Source organism: Periplaneta americana, chromosome 12 (genome assembly GCF_040183065.1).
Source record: "Periplaneta americana isolate PAMFEO1 chromosome 12, P.americana_PAMFEO1_priV1, whole genome shotgun sequence".
NCBI classification, from domain to species: Eukaryota; Metazoa; Arthropoda; class Insecta; order Blattodea; family Blattidae; genus Periplaneta; species Periplaneta americana.
In genome coordinates, this window is record NC_091128.1 from 107,133,720 (window position 1) to 107,150,234 (window position 16,515).

The 16,515-nt window shown below is 34.4% G+C and overlaps 1 protein-coding gene across 1 annotated transcript in view; it reads left to right on the forward strand.

The window, feature by feature from the left end:
• The window catches only part of Fam92 (CBY1 interacting BAR domain containing protein Fam92), a 36,739-nt gene that overhangs the window by 3,463 nt on the left and 16,761 nt on the right, over nucleotides 1-16,515 (forward strand). The window contains exons 3-6 of the mRNA XM_069841874.1: nucleotides 7,226-7,327; nucleotides 11,116-11,244; nucleotides 11,352-11,532; nucleotides 15,738-15,962. Of these exons, the coding sequence (XP_069697975.1) occupies nucleotides 7,226-7,327; nucleotides 11,116-11,244; nucleotides 11,352-11,532; nucleotides 15,738-15,962 (637 nt within the window). The remainder of the gene's footprint in view (nucleotides 1-7,225; nucleotides 7,328-11,115; nucleotides 11,245-11,351; nucleotides 11,533-15,737; nucleotides 15,963-16,515) is intronic.

Below are 16,515 nucleotides of genomic sequence, written 5' to 3' on the forward strand. Positions count from 1 at the left end.
GACTGCCATCACTGGACCCGAGGATGCACATACAGTGGTCCAACTGGCAGTACTTCACATCATTCACCCCCGTCGATTGCCTTAGTGGACTCGCCCACAACCATACTGCAGTGGATGCCAACGTTGAAAATGTGACAGAGTGATTTTTATGGATGGAGACATTGTTTCTCGTGGTGTATTTTCATGTCTTCAGATTGCCAGTAAACACACATTGAAATAAAGAAGTTTTGTATATCAACATCTGCTTGTTACTAGATTTAAATAAAGAAGTTTTGTATATCAACATCTGCTTGTTACTAGATTTAATTCATCATCTTTCTCGTGGTTTGTGACAATGAAACCTTTTAAAAGTAATTATGAACATTTAAGTTGTGCAGAAAAATGCAAAAGGAAAAAACTTGAAAATATTTTTCGAAATTGACAAAAATAGACTCAGTATTTCGACCAAGCAGTCAAACACAAACTACCTGTGGTGGAACAAATCCCAGTGCTCCAATATCATGACTCAAGAAAGACTTAGTGCTGATTGAGTCATTTGTTTCTCAAAAGGCCAAAAGAGAAAAGCACTTGTTGAACTAAGCTTCACATTAAATTTATCTTAGGTATGCCTATTATTGCGTAATTATAACCTTAGTGAAACAGAAGTTATATCATTTAAATTTTTTCAATTCTGTTCACTTAATTTTGTTTAAAAATGGGTATTTTGCTATGCTAAATTGTTTTATTCAAATTAGATGTAAAAAATAAAATTATGAAAATATGAAAAAAATGGCAGTAAGGAAAAGGATCCAGATTATCATTTTTTGCTGGGGGGTCCAGCTATAAAAAGTTACGCCATTGCTCACAAGTGATACCAAAAAGGCACCACTTATGAGGCAACTAGGCCAGGAGATAATAGAGTAGGGTGGCGAGTGTCTTAAAAATGTTATTCTTGCTGAAACTATATAGTTCTAAGTTCGTACACCATTTCCATTTTGTATGAATGAAAGTTAAGATCCTGTTGCAAAATTCTCCTAAGACTGCGATTACTTAATTGTAAAGCTGCTGAATGTTTTCTCACTGAACGTTGTGGACCCTTACAAATGCTTGACACACAATTGCAATGTTTTGTGGAGATCACACTGATCTTGGTTGCTTTGGTGGTTTCTGTTTTATTGCTGCAGCCATGTTCCGAAATGACGCAATCCACAATTTTATGGTCTTGCGGCTAGGAACACGTCCTTGATGCGGAATCTGAAAGTGTGTTCGGAAAGCATGCTGTGTTATTACAACAGACTCGCCAGTCTTAAAATAATGTTCCACAATGTATGCATAATGTTGTGCAGTTCACCGTTCCATGTTTACTAGCCATGAAAGCACAATTACTGGATTTGTTTGAACACTAAAGATAGCACATTCATTCATTTATTTTATTCCATAGATCTTACATGAGCAATGAAGCTTTAAGATGTGGAACAAGTCAAAATTTTACAATATTACAATTACAATTTTTACAAATTTTTACTGTTTTACAAATATTGCTTCAGTCACATGTGCATGATAACAATGAATTAATATGCATGCACGGAACAATTGAATTGTGGAACTGAACTGAAGAATAAAATGGCATACCATAAGGAATAAATTTATTTTACTGTTTGATATTTCACTTCAATATTTTCCATTTTATGTGCAGTTGAAAATGAGGAGATATCACCTTGTACAAAGGCTGTATTTGACTCAACTGTAATACTGCTCAAGCAAAGAAACACAACTATTCCTCTTCCCTAACATTCCTGGAGCACCATCTGTACAAATGCTCTCAAGTTTAGACCACTCAAGTTTGTTGCCATCAACGCCACAATTTTCAAAACAGTTTTTCACTGTTTGAAATATATCTCTTCCATTTATTGTGGTTGACAATACCTTAAACACATAAAAATTAAGTTACTTGAAAAGCGGTTTATGTGAATTGGACAGTTTACTTACTTTACTTTATAATCACAAATAGACTGACATTGGATTTTAAGCTATCAGCGAGCCAATCAAAATGTCTTGATGGGCCATTGTATTGTATTTATTTACATTCTATAGTATTCATACATGGCTTGACAGCTAGAATATGGAACATGTAAAAAAAATCTTATTAGTACTATAAACTCTTAATTATAGTCACAGTCTAGTTGAAATATATACAGAAGTGTTTTACAATATACTAGTACAACACAAGAAGTAAGTATCGATACTTAATACAAAACAGAAATATTCATGCATCAGTGTTGAATGTCATAAATTCACCTACAGAATAGAAGGCGAGAGAAATTGGGTACTTCTTTAAGTTGTGAACGAAATTCCTCCATGGAAATGGGTAATTCTAGAACATAGCATACAAATTCCAGGAAATCATTCCAAAAATGATCCTCCATACATTATTAAGTTAGATGCCATGAAAGTAATCTGCAGCACATATAAGGATCATCTTCAAATTTATACAGATGGCTCTCTAAACCTTAATGATAGGACATCAGGAGCAGGGTATTATATTCCAAAATATCAAGAAAGTTACTTCATACCATGTTCATCCTCCTCCAGTCTTGACACTGAATTGCTAGCTATTGATGCTGCTCTTCAGTGTGTTACTCAAATTTCTGAAAAATCTATTTTCATACTTAATGAATCCAAGAGGCTATATTTAATATAATCAAATATGTACCAAACCTATACACACATAGAATTATTCCAATTCAGAAGCAACTAAGTAAACTAAAAAAACTCCAAAAGGAAATAACATTTCAATGGATATTTAATCATTGTGGTATACCTGGAAATAAAGTTGATAACATTGCAAAACAGGCAACATATATGCAACCAAGACCTCTTCAAGTGATATTTCTATCCATTGCCTTTGCTTCAGTAAGGTCTCATTTTATAAATCTATGGATCAACAATTGGCTCTCTTCTAACAAAGGAACAAAAGAAGCCAAATGACCTGGAAATGTACAAAAACTTGCCCAGACATGTTCAAACATTTTTAACAAGAGCCAGAACAGGTCACATTGTCACACAATTGTACCTACACTGATTTCACATTTCTGATAATCCTACTTGTCTGTGGTGTAATAATCATGGTAAGATCTGGAACACATTCTTCTATACTGTCCATCCATAAACCACAAAAGAAATAAATTAGAATCATCAGTACCAATTCTAGAAGACACAGCCCTGCATTATATATTGACTACACCCCAACTCTGGCTACTAGCAACAGACATCTATAATGAACACCAATCAAAATACCTCTCATTTCTCATGAAAAACAAGAACTAAAAAGACCAGTGAACTATAATGGACTTTATGTTGTCAGCAAACAGCTGGATACATTAAGAAGATTGATTGATTGATTTAATTTGGCCCTAAATAATCTTATGTTTTGAGTTTGATTTTTTATATCTGTAGAGAGGCTATAAAAATTTTTACTGCCATATAACACACTCCTTTTTGATAGCATGATAGACTTGCGAATGGAGTATGAAAGTCATTCTTTTGACAAGTATTTATGCTATGAACTGTTGAATTAGTTACAAAGTTTTTATGATTACTTAGGAGGAAGTTTATTAATGAAAAAATATACTGACAAGCCATGGGCATTATTTGTAGTTCTTTTTTTTAAATGGTCCTATACGATTCCCTAGATTTGGCACCTACTGTTATTCTAATTACTCTCTTTTGTAGTAGGAATATACTGTTACTATCTGTAGAATTTCCCCAAAATATTATTCCAAAACTCATTACCGAGTGGAAGTATGCAAAGTACATTGTTTTACGATATTGATATTTACTGTCTCTTGCATAGATCTAATATCAAAATATGCTGAATTTAGTGTGAAGATAATTTCCTTAATATGATTTTTCCAATTTAACACATTATTGATTTGTAAGCCAAGAAATTTGTTTGTTGTTTCCTTTAGGGACCTATTGTTAATTATTGCTCTTGAAATTTTCGAATAGAAATCAAATTCACAGAAAAGAAGGCGACAAAATCAAAATTTCCAAGGTAAAAAAACACAGAAAAAGTTAAATCTATACTATTAGTTACAACAGAAAATATTAGAGTTGGTCATTCACAGAATACAAAGACAATGTGCTATCAAGAGAAAGACGTTGCAAAGAGATAAACAAGAGGAAGTATTGACAGTGGTCCTTTAACTACAGTATATACAGAAAAATAATAGAAAATAAGAGAATAAATCTTCCATTTTCGGTTACAGTAAGAACTGAAGGTGCAAGCTTACTTGGCCGGTGGGGTTGGCCACTCCTACCCTAGGCTATATTCATTATGATTTTTTGAAGTGGTGGAATATATCATTACTATGCTTGTTGTCAAATATTCTTGTTTAATGAACGAAACATATTGCTGCACCATGCTAAAATAGGCCTCATGATGTCAACATGACAGCAAGGGATGGGAATAGTATTCCTGCCTGTAGTAAAGTGCACCGTGCTCCATGGCTTAGGAACAAATGAGCATATCTGCCTTGCATTGGAAAATCTATTCCACATCATTGAAACGTCACGAACTGCATCATATGTCATTAATGCGCCACATAGTTCGTCATTAAAATGTCAACATGGTGCAAGAATAGAACAAGTGCACGACAATATCTTAAAAAAATAGATTAACTTAAATAAAGCAACTTTCCTCATACAATATCCTAAAATATACATTAATATAAATGCAAAGATGTAAGAAATCGAAAACACACAGATATTATATCCTTTTATATACTTAGTACTTATTTGCATTATATAAATTGAGGTAGTCTTTGTAAACATTTTCCTTATATTGTTTCTTGACAAACTTCCAATTTGCAGAATTACTGTTCTATTGTAGTCTTGATGGGCTCTTGGATACACAGTAATCTCAAATTAGCTATATCTATACTTACAGATAAGAAAAATTGTCTTATACTTAGCTTTTTGCAACTTTTTGTAATGTTATTTTATTAAGAGATCTAAATAACTTCTTGTGCTTGTAATATTATTATCCAGTTAAACAGAATGGTCAGAATTGGCCAAAAATATTATAGGAGGTGAAAGTATACATTTAAATGAACAAAATTAAAATATAAACTAATACATACGTTTTCTCACAATTGTCATCTTGTCAAATGGAGTAATTAAAGATTTCAGTAGTCTATTTAAATATTTCAAATGCAAATTTTTAGCTATTTCCTCTCCAATTAAATCTCCAATATCCATTTGTTGGGTCTTTATTACCTGTGGCATTGGCAGTTGCATATTGACATGTCTGTAAATATCAAGTTCCATGATTTCCAAACCCAAACTGTTTATATCCCCTTCCGTTGTAGGCAATTTACAAAACAATCGTCACCAACGAAAGCTGGAAACTACCAGCTTACTCTCTCGTTACATTGAAAAAAGCTGCTGCTGGTGCTACTTCTACTTCTCATACATGGATGGAACTGTTCAGTTACAAGAAATACTGGGATATATATGTGTCGTCTTGGAGGCATATCATAATAACATCAACACTGTCTTTCACGAGTATGCTTTGCAGTCCCCCAGAAGAAGACACTCTACTGGCAATGTATTTTGAAGGTTGGACGAGCAGATGAGGATAACAGGCCACATGCTCCTCTGCTGTTGAAGGTTGACTCCCTTTTGACGTGCACTACAGCTCGAGGATAGGGTACTACATATCATTGAAGATAATCTAATACCAAGTTACGTGTTACTGTACAGCACTTGGGGTTGTATCACAGAATGGCCTGGGACTTTGTTCACGAGAACGGTTTGTACCCCTATCAATACAGTCCTGTGCACCATATCCTGCCCACAGATTGCCTTAGATGCCTGAACTATTGTCGATGGTTAACAGGGCACTGCAGAGAGACTGTGATATCTAAATTAAGTTTGTGAACCAACAAAACTTTTTGCATTCGCGATGGGGACTTCAATTACTTCAGTAGTCTCATGCAGCACTACAAAAAATCTACATGTCACACTTGAGATTCTCATAGGTGCGATGGGGAATTAGTGTGTTGGCTGGCATCCTCAGTGGGGCCTTGCATGTTTCTGGGAAACTCCACTGGCTCTATGTATGCGAGGTTCCTTCATGAGGTACTCTTATTAGAGCACCTTAAAAATGTTCTCTCATTCTTTGGAGCAATCTTACATGTCAGCAAGATGGAGCACCTCTCCAATACAGCCTAATAGCCTAGGGGATTTATGAATGGCATTTCTAGGTGATATGGAAAGTCGTCTAAGTTTCTTCGATGAGGACCTGATCATGTTTTCTGTAACACTTCTTGTCTGTCGAAATTTCGTAATTAGGTTATGAATCATTATAAGACTTGGAACATTAACACTGGAAAATTATTCTATAAAATCTGTGTTCAAACTTGTCAGGGCGAATATATTAACTTATATGAATCATATATATCTGCCTGTCCACACCTGTGGAGTAATGGTCAGCACGTCTGGCTGCGAAACCAGGTGGCCCGGGTTCGAATCCGGTCGGGGCAAGTTACCTGGTTGAGGTTTTTTCCGAGGTTTTCTCTCAACCCAATACGAGCAAATGCTGGGTAACTTTCGGTGCTGGACCCCGGACTCATTTCACCAGCATTATCACCTTCATATCATTCAGACGCTAAATAACCTAGATGTTGATAGAGCGTCGTAAAATAACCCAATAAAATAAATATAATATCTGCCATATTACATTGTGAGATGAATGAACAGCACTGCACTGAAAGCAAAAAAAGTCAACTTAAACACTGTCCGTGTGAAAATCTGTGCTTCATTGGCTGACCATGATAATATCTTTGAAAAATATTGGAGTGCAAGAGGTCAAATGACTTTATTGTCAAACGCCTGGCATTAGAAAACAACAACAACATTGTCCATGGAATCTGTGACATGGTTGTGCATGATTTCACTCAGGAGAGGGCAGAATCTGACAGCACCTGCTCTCTCTCACCTTTGCTTTCTCTTTTCCAAGCCAGTTGTGTTCCTTCTCCCACGTAATTCCTTACAACTTTTCGATATCTGTCTATATGCAATGGTAGATTTAATTAAATCAATTTTGAACTTTGTTATTGTTTTGATTAAAAATGAAGTGTAAGTTGTTGTTTTGTCTATTTTCGAAACTAGGTAAGTTAAGACTGCAGAATTTTTTTTTTTTTGAGGAGTATAACGTTTCTGACATAGTACTTTTATTCTTTAGTGAACAGCAAGCCAAGTTCATTCAAGAGAGGATAACCCTAGTTGAGAAGCATTTTGCAGAACTGTGTACCATATTTGCAGCATATACAAGAAAGAACGCAGGGTATGTTAGAGAAATATATGTAGGAATTATAACATAAGAACACTGTAAAACAAATTGAACATACACTTGCCAGTAATGTAATTAGATAATAGGCACTAATATTTAGACCTCTCTTGGGGTTTGTGTGGAAAGGAAGTGCAGTCAAGATTCAAGAAGTGCTGAAACATTATAAAAGACAGAGCTGTTCTTAAATTATAACCATTCATAGTGGTTTAATTATGTTGCAATTTCTGGATACTTTTATTTTGATAGCGACACTAGGTAACATACCAGGTGCAACTGCATTGGTGACTTCTGAAATTACAGTACACATAACGCACTTAAGGGGACACTCTTGTAAATTTTGAAACTTTTTTTCTATTGGACCAAATTTAACTAAATTTTACAGCATAGTTTTGCTAACCAATAATGGTATTCTACGAAATTTAAAATGAGGTGCGTAATTTCTCCAAGAGATATAATTATTTTAATATATTATGTAATGTTTGCAGCTGAGTCTCCATATGTGGGAGAACCAGGCTGTGCAATAGATTTATATAATATGTATTAATTTCTGAGATATAACTTTTTGAAAATTTAAAATTCATAAATTCATTATTTCAAATTCGGATACTTAGATAATTTCATTGGCATAGTGGTCCGATAAGCGAGTACAATAAAATAAAATATATTTATATATGGTTCTGTCAATTGCTTATCTTTAATATATAAATAAGTCAACACATGATCTAATTACACGATAGGACCCCGGTGGGGGGTAAGGACAAACGTTTTTGCCATAAATGACCTCTTCAGGTCCTTTGTTAGGTGGTAAACACTAAATGAACACCTTAGCATATCTGGTTTTCTTGGGAATACACATATTGATGGAACCATATACAAATAGATTTTATTTTACTTAGATAATGTTTATCCATTCTCTGCACACTGTAAAAATGTCATTAGAATTGGGTAATATTTACTATAAAAAAGTAAGTCTAAAAAAGAAAAATAAATGTATCTTACCATATGGGAAATTGAGTTTAAATTATTTTTGAAAACTTTCAAATGGGCCACGCCCACACAGACATTAGGGGACATTTTTCTAAATCAACTTAGAAGTGGAATTGGACAAATTCCTGTGGCAAGATGAAAGTACACATGATTATGGTATTTTAAGTGGGGGGGGGGGGAATCAATAAAATTTTCACATTTTTCACCAAAGGTCTCCCCTTAAATTGACTGGTTACTCCTGAAAATGGAATTAGAATTAGTTAAGAGTCCCGATATAGTACTAGAAATAGCTTCACAAGATTGTAAAAATATATCTCAAGAAAATTTCACTAAAATTTGTAAATTTAAAAACCCAATGCATCCTATTTTGAAAGTTATTTGTGAGGCATTACTTCTAGCAGAAATTTTTCATATAGTGGTAAAGTGATGAATGAATTTACCTGAGAATTTTATGAAAATAAATATGTGACTGTTCATAAAATCAGGAAAAGTAGGCCTAATAATGTTCATTATTGAAGCACCTTCGTAAGATTCTACACTTGTAATTTGCAGAGTGAGTAAATACAAAATACAGTAGATAGCATGGAAATATAGTCATAGCAGGTAGTATTAATTTCTTTTGTTCTTGGTACGGAGGAGTCAAAACCATCTCTAGGCACTACAATCTGACAAGCAGTTTGTTAGCTCTTGTGGATAACATTATTGCTGTTTCTTGGCCTGAAATGAAGAGAATCTTACCTGAATTTCAGAGCAGTTGTGCAAAATATCCTCCATTACATTCTATATACATGTTACAGCATTGGGATACTTGCTGGAACTCATATTCACTAATATTGTGTTTAGCCCTATTATTTCATCCTTGAGAGCCTCCAGAGTATGTGGATTGTTTTCGTACATTCATTGTTTGAGGGTACCCAAGAGGTAAAAGTCACACACTGATAAATCTGGAGACTAGCAGGTCATAGTCCACTACTTATTACTCTGTCCTGTCGTCAGAAATTTCATGTAGGGCTTCCATTGAATGCACTGATGTATGTGCTCTTGCACCATCTTGCTGAAAAAGTTTGTAATTCTTTTCTAGAATTGTCAAAAATTGTGAAAACTGTTACAGAATATTGTTCATATAATGCTCTGAATTAATTGTATCATAAACAAAATACGGGCCCAACTATTTTTTGCACACTAATCATAATTATACTATTACTTTCGATCATGTTATGGGACTTAATGAGAACAACATGGCTTTTCAGTATTCCAGCACCAAGTATTCTGGGAGCATTCACATAACCACTGAAGTGAAACATTTTCATCAGTGAAAAAAAAAAAAAAAAGCATTGGGTAACAATTCCATCGTGGATTGATTCTAACATCCAATAAGAAAATCTACTGGCTCATCTATATTCAATTTTACTAACCTCTGACAGCTTATAAGAATAAAATTTCGAATCCCTTACCACAGAGTGTTGTGATACAATCATTTCTTGTCCTAAGCAACAGATAATTTTTTTGTGCTCAACCCATCCTCTCATGCTCATCATAAAGTTTTTGTTCTGTTAAAATATGCTTTGGACAACATTTCTTCTAATTGGAAAAGGAACCTGTTTCTCTTCACTTATTAAATAATTTAACAAACTATTTGCATGGCTGTGTAGTCTCTGGAAAATGCCACCAAAACTTGCGTAAATACAACTTGTACGATTTCTTGTTCAGTAGATTTTTTTCAACGAGGAAAATGCGTTGCTGTATTATGTATCTATACATGATTAATAGTACATTATGCAACGAGCCTATAATGATAGTAATTAAGACGCGAGTATGTTTGTTTATGAAACGAGCGCAAGCAAGTTTCATAATTTTCATACAAGCATCTTAATTACCATTATAGACAAGTTTCATACGACTTTTTATGCTCGACCATATTTCTAACTTGAAATTATTCAGAAGTATTCATTTTATTCGCATCTCTCTGAAGAGTGGAAGTGACCTTGTGCATAGCTCGTAAATTGTGAGATGTGCGCAGACGCGAAAGTATTGATTTTTTCCGAGGAACAATAATGTCATTGACCTTGATATAATCTAGAGAATAACATGAACTAATTTTGATGTAACCTGGAAATTGATTTAGAATTGAAAAACGAGATGACAAATTGAATTTATTTGAATATTATTTACAATTAACGCTAATTATTATAGTAACAGAACATAACCTTCTGCGACAGTATTGGATTTCCAGCCTCCATGACGTTTCCCTCGTCTTTCGATTGCATATCCGAGAATAATCGAAAACCTGAACTTTAATGACATGCATTAAAGGACTGCTACCAGGTGTAGAATTACTACATTTCGGCATTGTCGAGCATAAAAATACATATTTCTCAATAGGCCTACTGTTGAGACAGTTGACTGAGTGACACTGTGAAATGCCAGAATGTCTGTAACTTAGGTTTGACTCACTCTTTATAAGGCTTGCTGGTTGAGTAATTGAAAATATACTGTATATGCATTGACCATCAGTATTGTTTGAGTTGTGTAGCCACTGCCAAATAACACATGTTTTAATAAGCCACACATCTTTAGTTTTACACAGGAGAAATTTATTTATGACAAGTTATTCCCCATTGTTTCAAATTGTATTTATTTGGTGGAGTTCCCAGCTCTTTCTATTACACAGAAGTGTTGGTGTTTCTGGCTTACATACAAATCCATAGTATTAAAGTAATTTTATATTACCTATATGTTATGATGTTGAATGGTTTTTATGATTTTAAATTTATTTATTATTATTTCGTTCTTAGATTGCGAGATAAATCAGATGAAGTAGTGAAAGTAATTCAAGACTATGCAGAAGCTGAAAATGTAAACAAATCTCTTAGAAATGGCTTGCTCCAATTTTCGTCCACATTATCGACTATAGGGGACTACAGGTACGAGTATGTTATAAGAAGTATTTCACCCATTGCTTTGTGTGCATTGATATAGTATTAATTGTTTTCAAGTCCTGTCCTAAAAATAGTTTTAATTGATTATTCAGAGATACTGAGGTTCAGCGATTAGAAACGAAAGTTGTGACTGAGCTGTCACAATATGAAGATATTTGCAAACATGCCAAGGAGGAAGTGAAGAACACGTTTGTTGCTCGTGACCGAGAGCTGGCTCGCAAGAAACATCTGGACCGAATCAAAGAGAGGAATCCTAGGAATAGGCAGCAGATAGTATCCTTATGACAATGTAATGATTGCAAGTGTAATCACCTGACTGTTTCTACACTTTTGTGCATTTTAATTTATTGCAGTAATACTCATATAGACACTAATATTGTAGTTAGTTATAGTAAGGTTTAAAACTCATGATGTTTGAGACATTACTTGAAGACAAAGTAACCAGTCACAAAGTGTTACAGACTTAAAAATATTCGTGTATACTATAAGTATGACATGCTAATATTTGGTAATATATTCATCTCTACAAATTATCAGTTTGGGAATGTTACAGTGATTTTTAAAAGTGGAAAATTTGTTTTTGAATTTCTACGAGACCAGTTCCATCTTTTTAATGATTCATGATGAACATGGATTTAAGTAAAATCACAGCAATTCAAAGCTTGCGTTCAAATTTATTGTTTACTGAAATATTTTAAGGAATTTGTAATATGTATAGTACAGTGCTCTTCTTAGCATTCAGACTGCCAGGTTGCCAGTATGGGATACAAGCACGATCTTGATGTGCGGACTGTTGCATTCAGATATATAAGATTATGAGATTTGGTACTTGGAACATAACTAGTCTTTATAGAACAGGAGAGGTAACATTAGTAGCAAGATATAGAATAGACTATGGGAGTACAAGAGGTTAGGTTAGATGGGAATGACATCACAAATAGGAGATTACTTGTTGCATTATGGGGAATAAAATAATAATCACTCATTAGGAACTGGATTCTTTGTTCATAAAAGAATAAAATCAGTAGTAAAAAAGGTCGAATTTATCAGTGACAGATTATCGTGTTTAGTACTTAAGGGTAGATGGTGCGATATCATAGTTATAAATGCTCATGCCCCTACAGAAGAGAAAGACGACCATATAAAGGAGAGCTTCAATGAGGAATTGGAACACACTTTTGATCAGTTATCTAGATATCACATGAAAATTTTATTGGGGATTTCAATGCTGAAGTAGGATGGGAGGATATTTTTAAACTGATATTGGAAAAAAGAGTCTATAAGTAACTAGTAATGACATTGAAGTTAGGTTAGTAAACTTTGACACATCAAAAAATTTAATTGTTATAAATACAACATTCCCCCATAAGGATATATATAAATATACTTGGACGTCTCCAAATGGATTGACATACAACCAAATAAATCACATCTTGATAGATAAACAGAGACGTTTTAGTATAGTAGACATTCGAACTTTCATGGGGGCAGACTGTAATTCTGACCATTATTTGGTACTTGGAGAATTAAGAGAAAGACTATCAGTAGCCAAGCGAGTAGAGCAACAATTTAATATTAGTAGATTCAATATTCTGAAATTAAATGACGAGGAAACTAAGCAACATTATCAGGTCGAAACTTCAAATAGTTCCAACGAAGTTGAGAAAGAGTTAGATATTAATAGCATGTGGGAAAATATCAGAGATAGTATCAAAATTGCAGTTGAGCAGAACATGGGTTATTATGAAACTAAGAAAAAGAAACCATGGTTTGATGAAGATTGTTCCATGGTAGTAGAAAAAGGAAACAGGCAAAATTGAAATTCTTACAGAATCCAGTTGAGGCAAATAGAGATAACTATTTCAATGAAAGACTGGAAGCAAGTCGTACACTTAGAAATAAAAAGACAGATTACTCTGAAGGAAAAACTGACTGAGGTAGAAACAAATAGTAAGAATAAAAACATTCGAGATTTATATAAGGGTATAAAGGAATTTAAGAATGGATATCAGACAAGGGTAAACGTGACCAAAAATGAGAATGGTGACTTGCTTGCAGACTCTCATTCAATACTGAATAGATGGAAAAACTATTTTGGGCAACTACTAAATGTACATAGGCCAAATAGAAATGATCGGGACGAAATCCAAATGCAAACTGCTGAGCCATTTATATCTGAACCCACATTTTCTGAAGTCGAAATTGCGATAGGAAATCTGAAAAAGTACAATTCTCCAGGTATCTATCAAATTCCAGCAGAATTAATACAAGAGGGTGGAAGCACATTGTCTAGCAAAATTTATAAGCTTGTATTTGCTATTTGGGAAAAGAAAATTGTACCAGAACAATGGAAGGAGCCCATAATTGTACCTATTTTTAAGAAGGGGAACAAGACTAATTGTAGTAACTTTCGAGGAATACCACTTTTGTTGATGTCATACAAAATTTTGTTCAATATTCTTTTGAGAAGATTAACTCCATATGTAGATGAAATTATTGGGGATCATCAGTGCGGTTTTAGATGTAATAGATCGACTATTGATCAGATTTTTTGTAATTGATAGATATTGGAGAAAAATGGGGGTATAAGGGTACAGTACATCCGTTATTCATAGATTTCAAAAAGGCATATGACTCGGTTAAGAGAGAAATTTTATATAATATTCTTATTGAATTTGGTATTCCTAAGAAACTAGTTACTGTGTCTCAGTGAAACATAAGCAGAGTCTGTATAGGCCAGTTTCTATCTGAGCTTTTCCAATTCAATGCAAGCTAAAGCAAGGAAATGCACCATCACCTTTACTTTTTAACTTTGCTCTAGAATATGCCATTAGGGAAGTTCAGGATAACAAAGAGGGTTTGGAATTGAACGGGTTACATCAGCTTCTTGTCTATGCAGATGACGTGAATATGTTAGGAGAAAATCCACAAACAATCAGGGAAAACACAGAAATTTTATTTGAAGCAAGTGAAGCGATAGGTTTGGAACTAAATCCCGAAAAGACAAAGTATATGATTATGTCTCATGACCAAAATATTGTACGAAATGGAAATATAAAAATTGGAGATTTATCCTTTGAAGAGATGGAAATATTCAAACATCTTGGCGCAACAGTAACAAATATAAATGACACTCGGGAGGAAATTAAACGCAGAATAAATATGGGAAATGCCTGTTATTATTCGGTTGAGAAGCTTTTGTCATCTAATGTGCTGTCAGAAAATCTGAAAGTTAGAATTTATAAAACAGTTATATTACCAGAATAACTCTTCTCGGGTTCTTAGCCAGGTGAGTTGGAGATTTGCTTCCAAGCTTTCGATGGCTAGCTCTGCCATCTTCTTCAGGGAATGAAGTGATGTGGGACCATGTCTACCCGGTATATATGCAATAGGGATTCCCGCTGCGGGCCAATCAGGAGCTAGTTCCTAGTCCCGACCTCCAGGTGCACTGTGATTGGTGGAAGCAGTAGCCAATCAGGAGCTAGTTGCTGGTCCCAACTGTCTGCTGTGTGCTGGTGGTCGAAGCATATTGATGGCAAGTTTCCATGCTGTACTTAGCTGTAGACCCCCGTCTCTGTTTAAACGGATCACAAGATAGATTTCGGCGCCACCACCATCTTGGACAAGACATCAGGTTACTGGGACTTGGTTATCAAGGAAGCCATCGAAATCCAGCTAGATGGCAATAATTTCAACAGAGATTGGGGGAGGGAGGGTCTACAGTTGAGTACAGCAAGGATACCTGCCATCAATACACTTCGGGACTAGGAACTAGCTCTTGATTGGCCCACAGCGGGAAGCCCTACTATTGCATATATACCGGCTAGACATGGTCCCACATCACTTCATTCCCTGAAGAAGATGACAGAGCTAGCCATCGAAAGCTTGGAAGCAAATCTCCAACTCACCTGGCTGAGAATCCGAGAAGAGTTATTCTACATCAAATTCCGGGAAAGCCTCAAGTCATAGTTATATTTCCGGTTGTTCTGTATGGTTGTGAAACTTGGACTCTCACTTTGAGAGAGGAACACAGATTAAAAGAATGACATGAGGAGGAATGCTTGAACAGTGATGTAATGAGGAATACAGGAAGTCCAGTGGGAAGATAAGAGAAGCTGGCAGTTGAGATTACAAGGGAACTACTAATAAAACGTAGAAAAATCTTTAAAAGTAAAAGTAGGTATTGAAAATTTTACTACAGTGAATTTCTGTAATCATAATTTACTTCTTGCTCTTTGTTAGTACAGATACTCTGTTATATGCCATATACATATAATTTACCAAGTGACAGTTTTAGTGGTAAGTGTTCAGGAGATGCAAGCCATGGAAAGAAGACTGGTTTCTTCAGAATCTCATCCATTTAATCTTATATTTATTGTCTTTAATTGAAGATGCTGAATCCATCTGGAATAGTAAAGTGTTAGAAACTTACAATGTTCATGATATATTTTACAATGTTAATCCTTAATATATCCAAGTCTCTTGCTGAGTCAGAACTACTGAAAGCAAGTGCTGATGTTTCACGGACTGTGAAAGCTCTGGAGGAACAAATCGATATGTTCGAGAAGAAGAAACTGCATGATATTAAATCATTACTTCTCGCTTTCGTAACTATTGAGCTAGGTTTTCACACAAAAGCAGTTGAACTCTTCACAAAGGCTTACCAGGAAGTGGCAGATATAGATGAAGATGAAGACTTAGAGGTAAGTATCTCTCTGTCTTTTTTTAATTTTCTGTCAGTTGCAGTATGACAATTCAAAATGATTAATTAACATTAGCACCTATATTTGGGACATTACAAAAGATTACATTGCTTATTTAATACTATATAAGGAACATATTTTGCTTTTGCATCTAATGATATATATCATTACAACGTTTCTTGTGTGATAAAACACATAAAGAACAAAATTGTGAGCATAAATTTCAAGTAAATTGTTTTTCCCCCTCCTCTATTGTTCCTGAGGACTTAAAATGAAAATATAATTTTGAATTATGATAATAATAATAATTCTGAACATTCATCTGTACGCTTCTTCGATAAAGTCACTTGTAAACTTTCAGTACTAACAATATAAACAGGAAAAACTGTATATAAATAAGACAGTTTTGTTCTTTCATTTATTTTCCATGCATTACAATTATGTATGTAGTTTTACCTAAAGTCTCAAGACTGAGGGGTAAAATGTATTTGTATATACATAAACCTACAGTAACTTCAAATGCAAGCAGAATTTGTATCTTATTGTTATGAAT